Here is a 21,109-nt window from a genome sequence, read left to right on the forward strand (position 1 = left end):
CAGTGAATGTTACTGTGAAGAAGAACAGCAACATTTTTGAATGTTTTTTTTGTACTTTTGAATGAATACAAGCCAAATTTGACCTGGAACACACTCTATGTACAAATATGCTGTATCAAAAGTAAAAAATATATGTATACAGATATCACAATTTTTGCATAAGGATGTTTTTACTGCTCTCAAACATAAAAATGGGTAAAAGTTTTTATGTTTTGACCACTTCAGGTCCTCCTTTAACTGACGAAGACCCCAAAACATGAAGTTGGATTAGATTTTTTTTTCTTTAGTATTTTTATTAAGAAATATGATGCATGAGAAGAAAAAATAATGTCAATTTAACAATGAGAATCACAGTTAAAACATAATAATAATAATAATAGCAGAATCAAATTATTGTGAATCTTAATGGATCAAAAGAAAACAAGTCAATCAGGGAGATTAAAGAGATGAAGAACGTTAAAAAAAAAAGACTTTGACCTCTGACTGAATATTTGATCTTCTCGGAGTCGCTGCGGGCAGCTTCAGTAGACTTCAAGTGAAGAAGACGATGGTGTCTTGCCAGTAAGGAAGTGAAAGTTCGAGCTAATTGCTTGGAAGACTAGCAGATGGAAACCCAAATACGGTAACATGAGGAGAGATATCTCTAGTTATCTGAAGTATTTTTGACATCAAAGTAGTTCTGATAAAAGCAAATTATTAACAGACAAGAATAGAACATGTTGGCAGGATGAAGATATTAATCACAGCTGTCAGTGATATTATGACTAACTTGTGAAAATTGAGCTTTGGAAAAATGAAACTCTGAGCTGCACGACTGAGACGAGGATAAGTTTAGTCTGTGTGAATTCTGTTCAGAGCAACGTCCCACCAGTTACCCTCCAGATCCAGATCCAGATCCAGATCCAGATCCAGTTACCCTCCAGATCCAGATCCAGATCCAGTTACCCTCCAGATCCAGATCCAGATATCCTCCAGATCCAGATCCAGATCCAGATCCAGATATCCTCCAGATCCAGATCCAGATCCAGCCCCAGTTATCCTCCAGATCCAGATCCAGATCCAGATCCAGATCCAGTTATCCTCCAGATCCAGATCCAGATCCAGTTATCCTCCAGATCCAGATCCAGATCCAGATCCAGCCTTGACTTTGGTGGATCACATATTTAACTTGTGTGTGTGCAGAAGCATGACACGACGACAGCATGTGTGATCAGTTACTGTTTTATTGCAAACTTAAGTGATTTTAACTCTTCTTGACATCAAACGCACCGATAACGATGATGAATAATCAAACGTTACAAGAAGCGACTCGGTTACATGTCAAAAACTGACAAAAGCGTGAAAGCAAAGAGAAGAAAAAGCTGGCTAATGTTAACTACACACAGAAATACTTCATCGCCCTTTCTAGAAGCTGAACTGTGAATCAACCCTCGTCTGATTGGAGAGACGATCTGAGGAGTCAGACTCTCGTGTTTTCCTCCTCTCCCTCCGTCTCTCCGCGCGGGGCCTCACGTCATTCCTCGGACGGGGTGGCCATCTTGACGAGGCTGCTCTTGTCGAACCTGAAGAGCCTCCAGCCCTCCTCCTGAGAGAGGTCCTCGGCGCCGCGCCGCTTGTAGAACTGGACGGACGGCTCGTTGTTCTCGGCGACGACGAACATCATGCCGGTGCAGCGCGTCTTCATCGCCAGCTGGAAGAAAGACGAGGGGAGCGAGTTAAAGGACCGTTCCAGCAATTTATCACTGCACGTCCACGAAGCTGTGAGACTGATGAGAAACTGTGCAGCAGAACTCTTGAACTCTAAAACCTGGTTATAGAACTAATCAATGAATGTGATCTGGACCCTCATAATGGACGGATGCATTAACTGCTGCAGTAACAGTGTTTGCTGCAGGTCTGATGCTGCCAACTGAAAATCCATTAAAAAAAGGATCAAACAGCTTCCTGCAGCACAAACCACAGTCTCACCAGTCTCACCAGTAGTTTATAGATACTGAACGTCTCCAACCAGCCGACACATTCAGTCCAAAACAACCTGACAGTTAATGTTCCTGTTTACAGCAGGAAAAGAGACGATTCAAGAGCTTTGTGAATGAAATCTAAGAGTCTTTAAAACCTTCTAAGTTCTTATTTAAAAAAAACTTTAAAAGACTTTAAAAAAACAAACAAACCCTGATTCATTGTCTTCTTTCATTGTGAATGGGATGTAGGCAATATATTGATATTATATCGATATCATCTTAGATTTTTGTAATATGTCTTTTCCAGGTTTTAAAGGCTGTTACAGTAAAATGATGCTCCAGCTGTTCTATTATTTGTATTTACTCACTCAGTCATTATTTCCACATTACTGATGATTATCAAAATAATCACTGTAAATTTCTTGTTAAAGCACCAACAGTCATCTCCACAACACTGTCGCAATATCAATATTGAGATATTTAGTCATAAATGTTGTGATATTTGATTTTGTGCATCCCGCCCCTGAGTCAGTTCTCTGGATCAGCTGCTGAACCACAACAGCAAATTAACATAAATAAAAATACTTTGGCATGTGAGAGAAACACACATACACTGTATATTTACATCTATAGATCCATATAAAAAAAACCCATTTTTTAATTTTCTTTTTAAGTTTCGAAATTAACAAAAACAAACATGAAAAGGTCTCGGGGGGATTAAGACGTTGACCTTGTAATCATCTGTGGTTGGAGTCCAGCTGGGACTCAGTCAGTCTGTCTCTACTTTACTTTATTTCCTTTTATAAAAGCAAAAATATCTTAAAGAATTCCTCAATTTCAGCACAAAGACTCTGTATATTTAAGCATGTTTATATTTTACTACCACTTCATTCCTCTTTTAGTCGTTGACTTTCTCTTCCTTCTTTTTCCAAAACCACTAACTAATAAACATTAATATAAAGATTATGTTCACATGTTCCTCACATGTAGCCCTTTATCCTTTGTAGCTAGTTTTATATATTTATCTTGTTAAGTTTGTGTATATGGCGTCCAGTAAACATACTCACATCACTGAGATGCCGCAGGATCTCTGAGCCGATGCCCAGCCCTGAACAGAGACAGGAGAGAGAGGAAGTCCAGGTGAGTAAAGAAGCAGGTGTGATTTAGACCAGAGTACCAGAGAGATGTTTTCCTTCTTACCTCTGCACTCGTCCATCACGTAGAACTCCTCCAGGTACAGCTGCTTGCCGACCCAGGGGTCATACGTGAAGTAGTACATGGCAAATCCCACCACCTTCGGAGCTGAAGTCAGACACCACGATGTTAGACTGTGATCAAACTTAGTAAATCCATATATATATATAAACTATACAGAGCAGGAATCATTAGTTATATACTTTAAATAATTGTTTCAGTTGTTTTTCAAGCAAAAACACCAAAAATTCTTCAATTCCAGCTTCTTAAATGTGAGAATTTGTTTCTCTTTGATGTAACAGTCAATTGAATATCTTCAGATTCTGGACGATTGGTTGAATTTAACGAGCAAATCAAAGGTTCTAAGAAATGATAAATGACAAAATGATTAATGTATTAACAGAGAAGATAATTGTCAGATTATATGATGATCAAAATACTCGTTAGCTGCAGATTAACCAAGAAAATGACCTATTATTTGATGTATTATATGATGTACTACAGCTGTCTCAGTCGGGGTTCTCAGAGCTGCTACTGGACTCATTATTTCTGCATTCATAAAGTATTTTTTCTCAAATCTTTGTCACAATGTATAATAGATATAAATGACCTATGCTGTTGTAATCTAATGCAACAGCTCTGCCATAAATTCTACTTTTATGAAGCTTATACACGACATTAACATACATGAAGGCAAAATATTAGGAACACCAGTCAATATAATGCACTCCAGTACACCACCGCCCACTACGACCTCACACTTCACAACGTTCGGTCCTGTTTCACTCGGAAATACGTCACTATACGGAAGTCTACTCTGGAGACGCCGTTTCATCTGATACAGCTGACAGTGATCAGAAACCTCTAAAATAAGCCTACAAACAGGAACTACAGTTCAAACCACAGAGATTCAGTTAGAAGCTTAAAAAAGCACTGAGAGCTGAACACACAGCGTTCTCTGTGGTCTCTGGTACAGATTGAGTCTGCAACATGCAGCTTGTTTGAGGTGGAGGAGGGCCGTCGGCCGACCCGGGCTAACGGAAAATCCCCATCAGTGTGCACACGCTCCTACTTTTATCCTATTTCCGATGTTTGACATATTTAAAAAGGACAATGTGGTCATAGGAATAAGAAAAATATGCAACATTACAAGTCTGGACAAAAAACTTCTGTGTCACATGTAAAACTTTATTGAGTTTCCTGTAAGTGAACAAACAATTATCCAATTTTCTTGAAATAGAAGCAATTTGAAGCCACTTGTGATGTAAGGAACGACGTACACATTCCATCTGTGTCTCAGTTCATGTTTACAAAAACTGAGCAGACACCGAGCAGCTGCAGCTGAGCGTCGGACCCTCGGACAAACATGTCGCTGCAGGCGTTCAGTTATGACAACGCCTATATTTATTTCACAAAAGGAGGAAGTGTACGTTATAAAGCCCGAGCAGATGGTAAAACAACTCTGTCACGAACTCAAACTTAGAAATGTAACGCTGGGAAATGAGATAAGTTCTGGCTGAACTTGTTGCACTTTGACAAAGGTGAAAATAGAAACATGAAGTGACCTGTTTGAACCTTTTTAACGTGTTTGTGTCACTCGATGTTAAAAAGCTTCCTGGTGAAACACAGAGAGAGACGTTTCATACCGTCACTGCTGGTCTCTCCTTGGATTTCTGCGATGATGCAATGGTAGAACGGGGTGTCACCGAATCCATCCTCAAGGAGTTCTGCCAGGAAAGAACACGTTTAAGCACGAGATCAAACATATTGATCGTCTGTGTGTTTACAGGCAGATGGAGGAAACTCACCTTTTTCAGTCAGTGTCACCTGGTGCTCCATCTCCTCATATTTTGCAAGTTCCTGTGACGAGAAAAACAACAACTTTGTTTACTACTGAAACAACAAGTCAATTCATTGATTAGTCGATCAACACTGCACTTTTTGGAGCAGATGCAGATATTGATATTCAAAGAATTGTGACCAAAACATATACTGAGCCAGACATTTTACAGTTTGATGTCATAAAAACATGGAAACACTTTGTTTTAAATTCATTTCTACACAACATTATCAACTATTGTCATATGTTATAAAGCATTTATTAACAGTTTGTACACTTATGATAAATACACTGATAAACCACTAAAAATGTTCTTATATCTGCATACATACTACTTGAGTCCTTTTTTTTCATAGACTAAGGAATTAAGCGACTCGTCGTTAATGAAATAATCATTTCAGCCCTAAATTTAATCAGCAGCATTATTTTGATAACTGATTATGTGTTGAAGTAATTTATCATGTAAAAATGTCCCAAAATCACTGTCTTCAGTTTCTCAAATATGTTGTTTTATATCATTATAATTGAATATTAGGGCTGCAACTAACGATTATTTTCTCGATCACTCGATTAGTTAAGTCCATAAAATGTCTGAAAATGGTGAAAAATGTCGATCAAGTGACGATGTCTCGTTTTGTCCCGACAAAATATTCATGTATGACAAAGAAAAACATTAAATCATCACGTTTAGGAAGTTGAAAACAGCAAACTTTTGGCATTGTTACTTAAAAAAAGTGACCATTATTTGATTATCTAATCAGTTGCTGATTAACTTTCTGTCGGTTGACTCAGTTCTACTTTTATGTCTGTATATGGAACAATTAGACAAAACAAAAAGTGACTAAAACGATTAATTATTAATTATGCACATGTGACAAGCTGGAGATACTTTTTAAATTTTCTTTAATAATCGTCAATTAAATGTATCACAGTTACAAACGGTGTCGTCAGTCAAATGTGACGTAATCAGGTGTCCAATGGCTAAACACCCAAATATATTCAAATATATTATCAAGTATGACAAAGCATTAAGTCATCACATTTGGGAAGTTGAAAACAGCAAACTTTTAGCATTTATATTTTTAAAAAAAGTGACTAAAACGATTAATTATTAAAATATTGGCAACCAATCGATTAATCGTTGCAGCTCTATGCTATCTTTGGACTGTTTTTGACCAAACAAGGGATTATAAAATGTCACCTTGGGGGTTTTAGTAAACTGGGGACTTTTTTTCTGACATTTGTTATGATAAATGTGTTCTGATCTCTGGTTACACAGCAGTAATGACATGAAACGAGGTCAGCATGACGCTGGTGTTTATAAGAACATAAGTATGTTCGACGTCACGCAGCCTATCGGAGCGGATATGAGTCGCCTGACCGTAAACAAAGGCCGCCGACACTGATCTCACACTCGGACATCCTCCGGACATTTTCCACCTGCCAGTTTATCACCATGAAACGATGTAATTCACTATTTAGGCGTCGTCTAACATTATTTCCTCAACATTCTCGGAAGTAGTGTTACAATAGAGCTGAAGTTCATGGAAAGGTCAACGGTTACTAACTGTTTCCTTATCAGTTAGCCCGTTAAACTCGATGCCAGCCGTTGTTTTTAATTAAAACTGGTGTGTTAGTGGAGTTTTTGATCACATATCGGTATCGGTGCTGGCCCCAGGCCTACCTTCACCAGTCGTAATATATCAGACACGTCCTTGGGTTCAGCTTTTCGTAATTTATACTCCATTTTCTTCTTTTACTCTTCTTTCCTTTCGTTCGTAGTCCTCTGTATGTGAAGTGAAAGATTAGATGTTTCTTCATTCGCTTCTGAGTGGCTTTTCCCCCGCTGACAGCCTCTGGTCCAGACGCGTTTGTCGAGACAAGAACATCCAGTAATTATCGCCCTCGGCTGGGTCGCTGCCGCTCAACTGTCCCGTTCTTTGTTGACACCGGGGATTTATACCGGGCTCGCGCTGCAACGCGGTTGGTCAGTCAGCAGAGAGCTCAGATTTCTGACCAATCAGCGGCACCCTCCGGCTGTTTTATATCCAATCAAGAGCAGAGGAGTGCTCACAGGACCAGTCTGTTTTCATTCTACTCAAATGAGTTTAAAAAGTAGTTAAAAGTGTAATTACGGAGTACAGAGACCTTTAAAAGTAAAAGTGGCGACTCCAAAGTATAAAAATCAGTGGTGGAAAGTAACTACTCTACTACTTTACTCAAGGTACGTGTGCTTTACTTGATTATTTCCACTTGATGCTACTTTATACTTCCACTCCACTACATTTCAGAGGGAAATATTGTACTTTCTACTCCACTACATTTATTTGACAGCTTTAGTTACTTTTCAGATGAAGATTTGAAACAATGGATAATATAAAAAGCTTTGTTAGAGTTGTTAACAGCTCCACCAAATAGTGATTTTTCCCTCTAAACTTCTCACATGGTTCCATTTCAATAAATTCAGTTCAGTGCCAGTGTCAAATGAATTTTTATAGCACCACCTCATACAAAAGCGTTTTTGTGCTTTATATGAAAAAAACAGAAAACATGTGCAAATAAACAGAAACATCCATGCATACATACACATAAAAACACATATACATATACAAACAAACATACTGTTCAAATATGGTGTGTTCATTTAAGAAAATACTTGAGTGAAAAGGAAGGTCTTCAGCTTGGTTTTGAAGTTCAGCAGGCAAACTGTTCCATTGTTTAGCTGCATAAATACTGAATGTCATCTCACCAGGCACACGGAGGAGATTTCCACCGTGTGACTGGAGAGATCTGCTGGGGTTATAAACTGACAGCATGTCTGAGATGTACTGTGGAGTCAGACCAGCAAGTGCTTTATAAACCAACAGGAGGATTTTGAATTGTATTCTGGAAAAAGCAGGTAGCAAGTGAAGGTTTCAGAGGACTGGAGTTATATGATCTGATCTTTTTGTCCTGGTTAGAACTCGAGCGGCTGAGCTCTGGACAAGTTATAAACTATGAATTGTTTTGTTTTGAAGACCTATAAACAGAGAGTTGCAATAATCCAGCCTTCTTATTACAAATGCATGCATGAGTTCCTCTGAGTCAGGTTGTGAAAGAAAGCCTCTGATTCTTGAAATGTTTCTGAGTTGTAAAAAGGCAACCTTGGTGATGCTGTCAATATGATCCTTGAAGCTGAGTTTACCATCCATGGTTACTCCTAGGTTTTTCATCTGGTCACTTGTTTTTAGTGATCTGGACTCCAGGTATTTGTAGAGAAGTTGTCTCTGGTCTTCAGCACCTACATCCAAAATCTCAGTTTTCTCCCTGTTCAGCTGAAGGAAGTTTGCTGCCATCTAGTGGTGGATTTCTTCCAAGCAGCTGACTGAGGAGTTTATTAGTTTTGTATTTTTCATTAGTTTTTATTTTTATTTTGTTTTTAATTTTTGTTTTCAATTTAGTTTAGTTTAAGTTATTTTCCAGAGTGTCTTTGTTCATTTCAGTTTAGTTTTTATTGTTTAAAGATGTTTAGTTTTAGTTTAGTTTTTATTAGTTTCAGTATTTTAGTTTTTTGTTTTTTTAACCATAATATGGGGGGGGTTTGTCAGGGGCAAGATTTACGAGGTTCAGAGTAGGTATTACAATACAAACACAACACTTTGTAGACATCCCAGTCTTAATAAACATATGCACCAATGGCTCCTAAATTAATGACTAATTTGTATAATCTGTATAATCGATTTCGCTGTTTATATGTGATCTTTAATGTCAATACAGATGTTGGGGGGGCATGGATGTATAATAAGAGCTCTTATTCTACATCTATGACCGACCGGGAGGAGATTTTTTTTCCCAGGATGGCGAAGTCATGACCCACCCTTCTCTGCCTCTGATTGGCTCACCCTGATATTCTCACTCTAAACCTAACCAACCCAACAAACGAAGGCAACGAGTCCTAGCCAATCAGAGACAGAGTAGGGCGGGTCATGACGTCGCCATCCTAGGGGAAAAAAATTGGTGACCGGAAGCTGCTCATTTCGTCATTACGCAGTGGACGGAGCGAAACATCAACACGGAAACCGTCCTGTAGTCCCGACTGCCACCGCTCTGCTCTGAAGAGGAAACCTGAGACCTTACTCCTCTCTTACCCCGCTCACCTGCCTTGTCCGGACTCCTGAACCTTTACGTCTGTTCCCCCAAACACTACAATGCTGTCACCGAGGTTAGTGTGGTTAAAATGAACGACAAAAAAAATCCCGGGACGTTTAGTGACGCGACGCTAACCGTTAGCATCTTTACAGCAGATAAACGCCAGAAACACTGAGCTGCTCTCTCAGATCTTATAATATACGTATAGCAGTTTTAGTTTAATGGCTTTATGATACATAAATGAAGAAATCAGCTCCATGTGGAGATAGTGAACCAAGCCCAGACAGGGTGGGGACTCATTGTATACAGAAAGGGTGTGTCAAGTTCATACCAGAGGTTTAAGAAGTATTCAGATACTTTACCTTAGTAAAAGTCCTGCATGAAAAATCCTACTACAGTAAAAGTACATAAGTATTATGAGCTTGATGTGGTTAAAGTATTGCAGTAAAAGTACATAATTATTATGTACTCATAATTAATGTTGTTCCACCAGTAGTAGTATCTCTGGTGTCTTATAAACCCATGTGGCCTTTGCATGACACCAGAAACAACTACTGCTAAAACCACCAGAGGTAAAATGTATTTTATTATGTTTCCTACTTGTGTGTTTATAATTTAATAAGTTATAAGTGTTTATAATTTGATAAGTTGAAGCAGATGTTGTCTTAACAAAGCTGCTAATCAGAACTGAAGTATCACATAACACAACCAGCGAGCGTCTGCTCAGCTGTTCACTAAAAGAGGATTTCAAACAGATCAGATCACTTAAGATGGTTATAATTAGAAGAGGAGGATGCATTTGGATGTAACTGGACTCCTCTGGCTTTAAAGTCATCTCAGGGTTTGTTTGTTTGTTTTGTTTTTGACGTGTCCTCATGTGCGCTGCTGCAGGTTCCTGCTGCTGCGGTCGGCTGCGTCCTTGGCGACCAGGTCGTTCTGCACCGGCGGCGTGTTGCAGCAGGGCAGAGCGCTGGACACGGAGGAGGGTAAGACTTAACTGACTCATGATGCTGCGTTGACTTACTGTGTGATTGTACATATTGTACATTTTTTTTGGTCACAAACACAACTGGTTTCGCACTGAATTTCAGTTTTTGCATCCTGGTTGAACTAATATGAATCACTTTTTTTTTTGACATTTTAAATAGATGATTAATATAAAGTGAAACTGATTCAGTCTGATTATCTGGTTAATTTCACTATAAAGTAAGAACGTGTTTGTCCCAAATAAAACTAGTGAAAATGAGCAGCTTTATAGATTATAGTCATTTTATAGCTACATCTCTTAGAGCGCTGTGGCTTTAGACAAACATTTGATGCCATTTACTGTAATAATATGACAAATACATGTTTGTTTTTTGAGGTAACAGCTTGATGAAGGCTGTGAAAGCACCCTGCATACTTAGAAATTTTACAAAATTTTCTCACAGTCTTTTAAGATTATTGCTGCATAAGCTCGCCACGTTTTCAGGCGTCCGGTCTGACAGCTCACACTGTTTAATGCAGCTGACACATGTTTCATATTTTGGAGACTTTCAGGTAGAAATGCACCAATCAGATACACCAGATTAGTATCTGTGCCAACACTGACATTATAAAGCAGATCAGGTATCGGCCAGACGTGACCGATCTACATTAAATCAAGAGTCTTTGTCCATTTAGTGTTTTTGCTGTTAGTTACATTCATTTAGTTTTTAGTGCCTCAGCCTCTCTGGACTTACATAAAAACATTTTTAGATTAATTCCACACAGGACAGATATATAGATTTTAAATTCTGGTAGAGAGACGCTCCTGTATCATTAGATATTCTGCATTTACGTATCTGAATCTGCTGTTATTATTTAATCTGCTTGTTATTATCAGTCTTTTGTCTGCATGTTTACTACTGATTATTGTGTTAGTTGTTATTAGTTCATTGGTTTGGTTTAACCATGTTTATATTATCTATACCTGTCACTACTCTCAGATGATATGACAATATAAATGCTGAAGGACTAAATTACAGACATTCAGTAATAAACTTTCAACTGTCATAGAGTCCAAATGTTATAGAATAACTAACTCATCACCACTGACAAGAGTGTAACTCAGACTTTGAGGTACCTGGACATGACCGAGTGCATGTAATTATAACATGGTGTCAAATTAAATGTTTGCCTGAATCAAACCGTAATTTGCTGGTTTCATCTCCTGATCTGTCAATCTGCACCTTTTTTTTTTTTTTTTTAATCATTTTTGTTTCTCCACAGGAAATCCACTTTTACACGTTTCAAACGGTGTGTGTTGGTAAACCGAGACAAATCCTAACAATCTAAACTACTCCCAGTAATTCTCTCCTAATTTGCTCTAATTGCACATTAATTCCGTCTTGCATGATCTCCGGCTGAATGGCCGTACGTTGGTCCCTTTCACCTGCCTCACACCTCGTTTCACGTACAGCAGCTTTAACTGTGCACCCGGGCGGCTCGGCTGGACGTCACTTTCTCCTCCCGCTCAACAGTAGAGCTAAACGCACCCTGCAGTGTTCGTTGGTGGCGTCTTGTTAACCTTTTTCTTCCTCTTCCCTCTGTGGTGCTGAGCTCCATCCAGTGTTTTTCTATTGGCTGGTTTCCACGTGATAACTGTCTCCATTCGACTGCTGCTTCTCTCTGTGTTGGTTTATATTGTCTCACTGAGCTGCAGCCTTCAGGCAAAAAGCAAAAACAGTATTAAGGGCATGTAACAATTAACATGTGATGACTTTAAAATCTGTGAGATTGAGAGAGAAGTTCTGTGCTTTTGGGTAACATAACAGCAGATACTCTGTTTCTAGTAACTGTACTGTGAAATTCAAACATATCTGGTGGATCTAAAATGACTGAGTGCTACAGTCGAATGTTACAACTGCGGCTCTGACAGAGACAGTATGAAACATGCATCCTTAAATCTCTGGTGCTTTCACCAAACACACATGATCTGATTTCTTCTTCTGTGTTTTTTTCAGTGCGAAACAGGCTGAGAGAGATCGTGGGAGCTTCCACTAACTGGAGGTACTGAACCGTCTGCGTCAAGGCACCATATAATAACTAGGGCTGGATTTTTGAAATGTTTCTATACTAGAACTGATATGATGCATTTCTATGATAGTCAGTTTTATTTTAATTTGCCTCAAAGGATTTTACAATCTGTACATCAATACAACATCCTTTATCTTTAGACTCTCAGTTCAAATAAGGAAAAAAAATCCCTTAAAAAACCTTTTTAACAAGGAAAAAATGGAAGAAACTTTAGGAAGAGCAACAGAGGAGCGATCCTTCTCCCAGGACGGACAGACAGGAAATAGATGTTATATGTACAGAAGAGATCAAGAAAGCAGAATTATAGAAATGCAGCGAAGACAAACAGGACGACACAGCTATAGATATGTTTATAACATGTATGAAGAATCTGATCAGGAGGATGTAGAGAAGCTTCCAGGTGCTGCTGAATGACACTTTTTCCGTTAAACATAAGAAACCAAAGTTCTCAAAGCAGCAGCAGTACAACAACTTCAAATAAAAAAACTTGGAAGAAACTCAAAATAAAACAATCAAATTTTTTAAATTCATGTCATGAAAGATTTTTTAAAAGTTTCACGGTCGTGTACTTTACTCTCACTCGCTCTGTTTCCTGTTTCTTGTTACTTTTCCTTTTTTTTAATATGTAGTTTATGCATTAATTTGTCATGCTGTTGAAATACTGGATACACACCTGTGAGAAAAATAAAAAGAAGATTTAAATCAAGAACCATCTATCATAGGGTTAAGTACCACGATTCAAAAAAACAAAAAACATTGAGGTTCAATATAAAAACCCACAGATAAGATCCTTCAGATTCACAGACTCTGTGAGACTTTTGTGAGTATTGTATAGAGCTGTAAGTTGATAGAAAGTAGTAGATAGTTTTTTTTTGTCATTTTTTAAGATAAAAAAAATACCAAAATTCTCCAGTTCCAGCCTCTCTAATGAATATAATATACTACAAATGAATATTTCCTGGTTTCTTTAGTCGTCTGTGACAGTAAACTGAATATTTTTGGGTTGTGAACTGTCGATCGAGACAAAACAAGACATTTAAAGACGTCACCTTTGGCTTTGGGAAACAGTGATCGACGTTTTTCACTATTTTCTGAAGATCAACACTTAAAAAGAGAGAAAGGAAATAATGACAACAGAAAGAAACAGTAAGAAACAAGAATAGAATAAAAGTGTAACAGGGAGTGTATTATATATTTTCTATAATCTCGTCCGCAGCGACCACCAGCAGGCTTTGGCTGAACGCGTGTCGCTGTCGTCCATGTTGGCCAAGTCTCAAAACGACCTTCCGGCCAAGAGGATGAAGGACAGCTACATCGAGGTCCACCTGCCTCTGGGCTCCGAGCCGCAGCTCCGAGAGAAATACCTGACCTTCCACAACACCGTCAGGTACACACGCTTACCAAAAAGTCAGTGCATTAAAGGGAAAGTGTTTGGGTCTAAGTTTAAGCTCCGTTTCCACACACGTTCTCTCTCTTTTCTCAGGTTTGGTAGAATCCTGGAGGACTTGGATAGTTTAGCAGGTATCACAATTCACTTCATGATTTTAATTATTAGCAATCAAACCTCTAGTCAAGCACTGATCAATCTTCATCCTTCTCTCTCTGTATTTAGTCCTCATCTCTTACTCTCATACGTATAATCCGGCACTGAAGAGGTCTCCTCTGTCTATTGTCACCGCCCTGGTGGACAAGATCGGTAAGAGTCTTTCATATCGTTGGTGCGATCACACCTACGGCTCTTTCTACTGAACCTCAATGAATAAGTTTATGTTATATGTTTGGCAGATGTCATCATTCATCTCCTTCCTATAAATAGTACTTGTGTTTTGGGTTAGTTTCCTATAGATGGTTTAAAGTGGACATAACATGCTTTTTGTGATTATCTGTCATTTTTATACTGTTATGATGTCAGATATTTATGTTAAACGTGGTCAATGCTCCAAAACTTCAGGTGAACATACCTACATATAAAAATGCTCCCTGTAAGACAAAAGCCAGTGCAAAGTTACCTCTACTTCCCCATCAAACTGACATCAGATTGTTCACACATTCCCACAAACGGTCGTCCGATCTGTAGCCTTTGTTGCTGAGGTTATTCACGTCGTCAACTCACATATTTCGGATCTGATTCAGCTCCAACATGTACGGATGGATTTGAGAAGTTGACATTGGGAGTAAAGAAAAAAAAGAAGAAGTGAAATCCTGCTACTATAGTTTGTTTACGTAGCCTCCGGAGCTGGAGGAAGCTTCCTGAAGCTGACCAATCAGAACAGAGTGGGCTCATCAGGAGGCGGGGCTTAAAGAGACAGGAGCTAAAACGGCCTGTTTCAGACAGAGGCTGAACTGAGGGGCTGCTTAAAGGACCAGTAGAAGATAAATAAGGAGTTTTTAACTGGTAATCATGCAAAGATGTTCCAGTAGAGCCCCAGAATATAAATATAGAGCTGGAAATATGCAGAATATCCTTTAACAAACACAACACGACCAGATTCCAATGCCAGGCGAGTTTATCTTTCAACAGAAAGGCAACGGTTACAAAATATTTCTACATAAGACATAAAAGACAATATATTTAAAAAAACAAGACAATATAAAAAGAAGCATAAAAATAGGATTTAAAGAGAGCAAAATAAAACAGAAGACAGAAAGAAGCTAAATAGAATAAAACAGATTAAACAGTACGGTGCAAAATAAAAACAAGACGAGGTCAAAACCTCGTATACGTCTGGTATACGTCTAAATGTCAACTTCTTAATGTGTGAAACTGTGGCCAGTGTGTTACAGGGACAGTCAGTGATAGTGTCTATAATGTGAACTCCTGGATATTTAATGTTCATCTGCAATTTTCTGTAGTAGTGAAGTAGCAGAAAATTACTTTCCATTCATATATTGGGATGTTTGATTTGACAGAGAACTTATTTTAATTCTGATTATAACTATTCTAATTATCTATTAACTCCTCCTGCTCTTTCATCTGTTTCACTCTGTGGTTGTCTCTTGTTTTTAACTGATGCCTCTATGCCTCTTTTTTCTGCCTCTTTCCCGTTCGATGATCATGGGGGCTGTGGTGGAAATTATAAATGAAAGTTTTGACAGCATTTTGGTTGCAAATTCAGGAGGCTTATCTCCTCCCGGTTACTGCAGTTACAGTCAAATCAAGCGCTCCCCCAGAGCAGCCGCAAGGCACTAAACTGATATAACAGCTACATGAATCTCATGTTTTACCTGCAAGACTCGTGTTTTAATGCTGTTGTTCATCGTCTGTGATGTGAAAACATCAGAGAAATAAAAAGTTTGCGTCCTGGTATCAGGACGGTCGAGGAGGAGACGCAGAGACGCTGGTACACATCTGCATTTAACACTGGAGCTGAGAGCGTCAGAGAGGAGGAAACACAGTCTCTCTGCGTTGCTGCTGATTCATTTCAAAATAGCAACGGCCAATGAGGAAACTCCAAGACTTGGCCGGTCAACCAATGGTGTAACTTCATCACTCACTCACTCTGTGGCTGGTTCAGCCAAAAATATTCCCAAATTTGATTTAATAAAATCTTGTCAAGCAGAAAAGTCTTAAGCCTTGAAAAGAAAGCAGTGTTTTTCAGATCACATCATTCTCACACTGTCCAAATAAACCTCCAGAAACATGCACGTGTGTCTGTTAGCGGTCAGGTTTTGATCTTCAGATGTCATAATCTGTCTGCTGAAGAGTCTCACGTGTTGTTTTGTGTCGGTCAGACATGAGGCAGCACACCATCTATCCTGACTGCGACATCAAGTTCACCGGTCAGGTGACGTGGGTGGGGAAGACCTCTATTGAAGCCAAGATGCACATGTCACAGGTGAGATGACAAGTGGTTATCAACAACAGCCTGCTTTGTCTTTTCTTCTGCACGCGGCTTCATAAAGCAAAGAAACCCACCTACACAAATCAAAACATCACCACAATCAATATCCAAGCATCAAGTTTTTCACACCAAGATTGTTTGATTGACAGTTGATCACTTTTAAATGTCATGTAGAAACAAAGATGGAAACTACACATCTAGCAGATCAGAACATGAACTTCTCTCTGGGATGAAATGTTCACTGATGATCAGAATAATCTCATCATGTGTTTTGTTTTTTTCTTTCAGTATCATAATGGAGTTTATGCTCCGGTTCTGGATGCTACGTTCGTCATGGTGGCCCGAGACCCAGAGAACAAGAGGTACGACACTCAGAGCAGCCTCGAGTGGACAGAAAACACACAGAACAGGAATCATACAGCGTCAAACTCTTGATACTTAATCTTCTGTTTTCTTTTTTCCAGGGCAGCGTTTGTGAATCCGCTGAAGCCAGAAGGGCCGGAGGAGGAAAAACTTTTCCAGGAAGGAGAAGGTGAGAGATGATGACGTAAACTTTAACAGTATAGAGCGATAACGTCTGTAATGACCGTGGATTGCAACATCTGACTGAGGACCCATATTACATGTTATTCTCTACTGTCCACTGTCTAATAATAAAGACATAAAAAAGATAATGTTAGGATCTTATCCCCACGTTTTATTTGTCACATGCTGAACCATACAAGTACAATATGCAGTGATGGTTTCCTGTCTCTCTGCACTCTTGACTGTGTTATAAAGGGAAATAATCTTGTAGAAAACAGGGGCACATATGTACAAAAAGGGGACAATATGACCTTTTTGTGACTCTTTCGTGTGTTTGTTTATTTTCTAGCTAATAAATCTCGCCGTGTGGAGCTGAGCACCGCGTCGCTGCTGAAGGTCGCTCCCACAGACGAGGAGAGGAAGATCGTTCACAGTCTCTTCCTCAACACGCTGGACACAAAGTACGACTGAGATACTAAGAACCTGCACTAGAACAAGAGATTTATCCACCACATCATCCACACTGAGTCTAAACTGTCCAGGTTTTTATAAATTAAAGTCTATGGATGGATAGGTCTCATAGAGACACCAAAAATCAACCTTTACATCCGTTTCTTCTCTACAAGAGGGTTTTTTTCAGTAACATATTATTAGAAGATTTCAGTCCCCAGATTTAGACGCTTTGGGGGGCGTCCTTGTCATAATAATTATGATCAAATTTATTTATACAGCATTTTAAAGGCACTCAAAGACGCTTTAAATAGATGAAAAGTTTGATTTTTGTAGGATTTCCTGTTTATCTCCTCTGTCTAAATGTCACATAAACTCTAAATGTTAAATTTCAGTTGCTTTCTTTGGAGTTACGAATGTTCAGATTTGCGAGTTTGGCTTTAAAACCTCAAACTGTTGCTGTAAATATCTTTTTTTACTCCAAACCAGTGTTAAAGCTTTTTTTTATTATTATTATACACAATCTAGAGACGATTATTTGTATACAAGTTCAAATATAATCGTTTTTTTCAGACTGATGTGTGTTATTTTAGGTTAAATTGTAGTTTTTATATTTATTCATGTGTTTATGTGTCCTCTCGCTCCTTCAGGACAGTCAGTTTCCGCAGCAGAGTTTTGCCTCCGAACTCAGTGTGGATGGAAGATGCCAAAGTGAAAGGACTGGAGATCTGCCACCCGCAGGTGAGAGGACGGAGCAGCTGGAGGGACAAAATACAGACAGAGAGGATGTTTAACGCTCGATACTTCAGCACTGATGTCTAGTTTAAGATAGTTATTGATACATTATGCTCTGTTCCTCTTAAACTACATTTAAAATGGATTTTTCGACCAGAATAAGACCTCTGATGGCCAGTGTTCCAAATACTTTCTCCACTTTTTCAGCAAATAATTAAGGTTATGACACTAGTTCATACACTTTATTTACAAAACAAAATGAGGATGGCTTTGTCTCAATGTGTGTGTTTGTGTTCCAGGAAAGAAATATCTTCAACAGGATATTTGGAGGTTTTCTGATGAGGAAAGCCTACGAGTTGGGCTGGGCCAACGCCTGCTCCTACGGGTGAGAGCTTTTAAAGTGACCATGATCAGTATTTTATATAATAATCTATGATCTGTCAGTGTGTAATGTGTTTGGCTCGTAGTGATGAACCTACAGAGAATTATCAGTGACTCTGCAGCTCCTCTCGGCTTTACGGAGCTTTATAGTGAGTTTCAGCTCATTGTTTATCTGTCCGGCTGCAACTTTACTGTTCTGGTTCACTCTCAGCGTCTCATAGTGTCGTTTTTCAGAGAAAAAGCTGTAAAAAGTCACTGTACACTACCTGCTCAGCACCAAACAGACACAGTTAGCTGTAGACTAGCTGGTGAACATAGTGGAGCATTTAGCAGCTAAAGAACCAGATATTTCCCTCAGGAGTTGGTAGAGAGTAAAAACAGAGCTAAAAGAGAGTGAATATTGGACTTACATTCACCAGGTGGACAGAAACACGACTCCACATGAATGATAATGTTGCTCCGTAACTGCTGGATGTGGAAATAAGCAACTGTTTGCTAACAAGTTCAACATATCAACTTAAAAGCTGATGATATGTCAGTGTTAGAGAAAGAAAAAAACACAACAAAGTGTTTATTTGCTGTAAGATATTAAACTAATCGTCCTTCTCCTGTTGTGCTGCAGAGGATGTCGACCGAGTCTGGTGGCTGTTGATGATATCCTCTTCCAGAAACCCGTGGACATCGGATCCTTGCTGATGCTTTCATCACAGGTCAGACAGTGTGTTTGTGTTCGTGAGTGTTAAGATCTGATCAGTATCCTCAAGGAAAACCTCGGTGGACAGTGTTCAGCTTTATATTTGCATCTCCTGTTTGAGTTCATTTGCAGATAAGAGAGCTAATATGTTCTGATCTGATCAGTACTTCTAGTACTTCCACTTTCTACAGCGTCACATAAATCAGCTTTGACTGTGAAGCAGCTGCAGGAAGACTTTAGATTTGCCACCAAGAGCAAAATGATTCTCATTGACAGTTAGATTTTAACATTTATCTCAGTTGGAAACATTTCAAGGAAACAAAAATGAGTTTATTACAGTTGAAATTATTTAAAAAAAACAAATCAGAAGACACTGATAGGTTGTTGTTAACCTTGGAGGTCCCGTCTCAAATGACCCGGTTGCTCTGTCTTAGGGGGGGACGCTTGAACGCTTCTTGCTGATGAAACAGGAAGCAGTCACATTAAACTTCGACAACATTAGACGTTTTGTTGTCAGGTGTTTCTGTCTCTGTCTTGCAGTTACTTGCAGCCCTCTAAATGTTAAATGTTAAAATAAAAAAACAGTGAAGGATAGAGAAAGGGAAGAAAATATTTTAAATAATTTGCATGTTAGATTTAACAATAAATACTTGATGTGGCTCTGAGCTGGTAGCTTGAAACGTCTACTGATCCAAACCTGCTGTTATTACCATCACACACATTTATTGTCACTGCACATTTTCAACCAAACAGGATATTTATAATTTTAGGTAAAATAATAAATTAAAAAGCAACATACGTTATGACATCAGGGTGTGTATGATGTGTATTATAGTAACGTTGTGCCGGTGTGTGTTTCAGGTGTGTTACACACAGGGGAAGTACATCCAGGTCAGAGTTCACAGCGAGGTGTTCGACCCTCTGACCAGCCAGCACAACACCACCAACGTCTTCCACTTCACCTTCACTTCAGACCGCGACGTCCCCAACATCATCCCAAAGACATACGGAGGTGAGCACACACACACACACACACACACACACACACACGTCACATGATCTGACTCCAAGAAACGCCTAAAAACTCCTCCTCTTCTTCTTCTTCTGCTTCTTCTGCTGCTTCTTCTTCTGCTTCTTCTTCTTCTGCTGCTTCTTCTTCTTCTTCTTCTGCTTCTTCTGCTTCTTCTGCTTCTTCTGCTTCTTCTTCTTCTGTCAACACATCAACACTTGAGCCCCTTTAAGGAGTTTCATTATTGTTGCACTACTTTCTTGTCGTTTGTGGTGTTTTTAGGAAGTCGTCTACTTCCATTTGGTTCTTACTTTAATGATTATTCTTTTTAAAACAAAAGCCAGATGGCACACTTGTTCTTTTTGAGTCACTGTCCTCTAACGGTTGATTGTCTTGCCTTGCTTGGAAGTTGCTTTGGATAAAAACATCTGCCAAATAATGAAAATGAAAAATGTAAATAATCTTAAAACAACACGAACAGCCGGACAACAGGACAGTCTTATTTTTCTATAAACAGAACCGTATGACATCAGAATAATGTGATGACATCATGCTGCTTTTTTGTGTTTATCTGACAGAGTCGATGTTGTACCTGGACGGGAAAAGACACTTTAACCAAACGGTGGAGAACTGAGAGCAACACGTGTACTGCCTGCCAAAACATGTCGGTGTCAACCAATCTGACCAATCAGGTCTTCGTGTGTGTGTGTGTGTGTGTGTGTGTGTCAGAGGCTGGTTGATTAAAAATGAATGCAGTTAATAAAGTCTACAACCTTTTTTATATCACTCTGTCAACTTTACACAACCGCATGGTGGTTATGTTTGTCTCTGTTACTGTATTTGTTCTGGTGGTTTACATTTCGGTGTGTTTGGACCACTTTAGCACAACTCAAAGACAGCTATATTTTATTTACTCTCTTTTTTTTAATTGTTGTAACCAGAGTTACAGCTGTGAACTGTGTATCAGCGTTTACAGCTTCTCAACAAGAACTAAGCAGACGTTCAGTTTCTCTGCTTTGTAGTAACCTCATCTGTATGCACGGCTTTACAGTATCTTACATTTTTATATTCCACTGTCGCTTATACGCACAAATCTTATGTTATGTTACTTTTTTATGTTGGATATGAGGCTTTATTCTGAATGTTTCAGGCTGCTGTGTGAGGGAGGAGGGTGTCATGTCATTTTTCTGGCCTTAAGTTGTGTATTTACTCAAATGCAATAAATAAAATATTATTTATCTTGACTTTACTTGTCCATGTGTAAGTTTATTCATCATGGTTAGTCTGAAAAAA

General features: G+C 38.9%; 2 protein-coding genes across 3 annotated transcripts; one reads left to right on the plus strand and one right to left on the minus strand.

Moving 5' to 3' along the window:
* Positions 1 to 1,205: 1,205 nt before the first annotated feature.
* On the minus strand, positions 1,206 to 6,963 carry LOC121887816 (diamine acetyltransferase 1-like). The gene is made up of 6 exons (XM_042398856.1): positions 6,680 to 6,963; positions 4,964 to 5,015; positions 4,802 to 4,882; positions 3,162 to 3,263; positions 3,029 to 3,069; positions 1,206 to 1,690 (listed from the first exon to the last, which is right to left on the minus strand). The coding sequence occupies exons 1-6, from the start codon at positions 6,740 to 6,742 to the stop codon at positions 1,514 to 1,516; spliced, it is 516 nt and encodes a 171-aa protein (XP_042254790.1). The 5' UTR covers positions 6,743 to 6,963; the 3' UTR covers positions 1,206 to 1,513.
* Positions 6,964 to 9,025: 2,062 nt separating this feature from the next.
* LOC121887815 (acyl-coenzyme A thioesterase 9, mitochondrial-like) lies at positions 9,026 to 21,060 on the plus strand. 2 transcript variants are annotated; one of them, XM_042398854.1, is made up of 16 exons: positions 9,026 to 9,196; positions 10,015 to 10,109; positions 11,374 to 11,400; positions 12,108 to 12,153; positions 13,397 to 13,567; positions 13,664 to 13,701; positions 13,793 to 13,876; positions 15,913 to 16,016; positions 16,311 to 16,384; positions 16,487 to 16,554; positions 16,897 to 17,008; positions 17,648 to 17,738; positions 18,032 to 18,117; positions 18,736 to 18,823; positions 19,669 to 19,819; positions 20,395 to 21,060. In XM_042398854.1, exons 1-16 carry the CDS (start codon positions 9,183 to 9,185, stop codon positions 20,448 to 20,450), a joined length of 1,305 nt encoding a protein of 434 aa, XP_042254788.1. In that variant the 5' UTR covers positions 9,026 to 9,182; the 3' UTR covers positions 20,451 to 21,060. The 2 variants fall into 2 exon arrangements, with proteins under 2 accessions (XP_042254788.1, XP_042254789.1); XM_042398855.1 differs by lacking the exon at positions 11,374 to 11,400.
* Positions 21,061 to 21,109: the final 49 nt, after the last annotated feature.

This window comes from Thunnus maccoyii, chromosome 21, assembly GCF_910596095.1.
Source record: "Thunnus maccoyii chromosome 21, fThuMac1.1, whole genome shotgun sequence".
Classification (NCBI taxonomy): domain Eukaryota; kingdom Metazoa; phylum Chordata; class Actinopteri; order Scombriformes; family Scombridae; genus Thunnus; species Thunnus maccoyii.

Excerpts from the sequence above, each read along its gene's own strand:
- LOC121887816 (XM_042398856.1), bottom strand. The coding sequence starts at position 6,742 with ATGGAGTATAAATTACGAAAAGCTGAACCCAAGGACGTGTCTGATATA. Across the intron at positions 4,883-4,963 it reads GGTGACACTGACTGAAAAAG|AACTCCTTGAGGATGGATTC; the intron begins GTGAGTTTCCTC and ends CTTTCCTGGCAG. Across the intron at positions 3,070-3,161 it reads CGTGATGGACGAGTGCAGAG|GGCTGGGCATCGGCTCAGAG; the intron begins GTAAGAAGGAAA and ends GTCTCTGTTCAG.
- LOC121887815 (XM_042398854.1), top strand. Across the intron at positions 12,154-13,396 it reads GGAGCTTCCACTAACTGGAG|CGACCACCAGCAGGCTTTGG; the intron begins GTACTGAACCGT and ends TCTCGTCCGCAG. Across the intron at positions 13,702-13,792 it reads GGACTTGGATAGTTTAGCAG|TCCTCATCTCTTACTCTCAT; the intron begins GTATCACAATTC and ends CTCTGTATTTAG.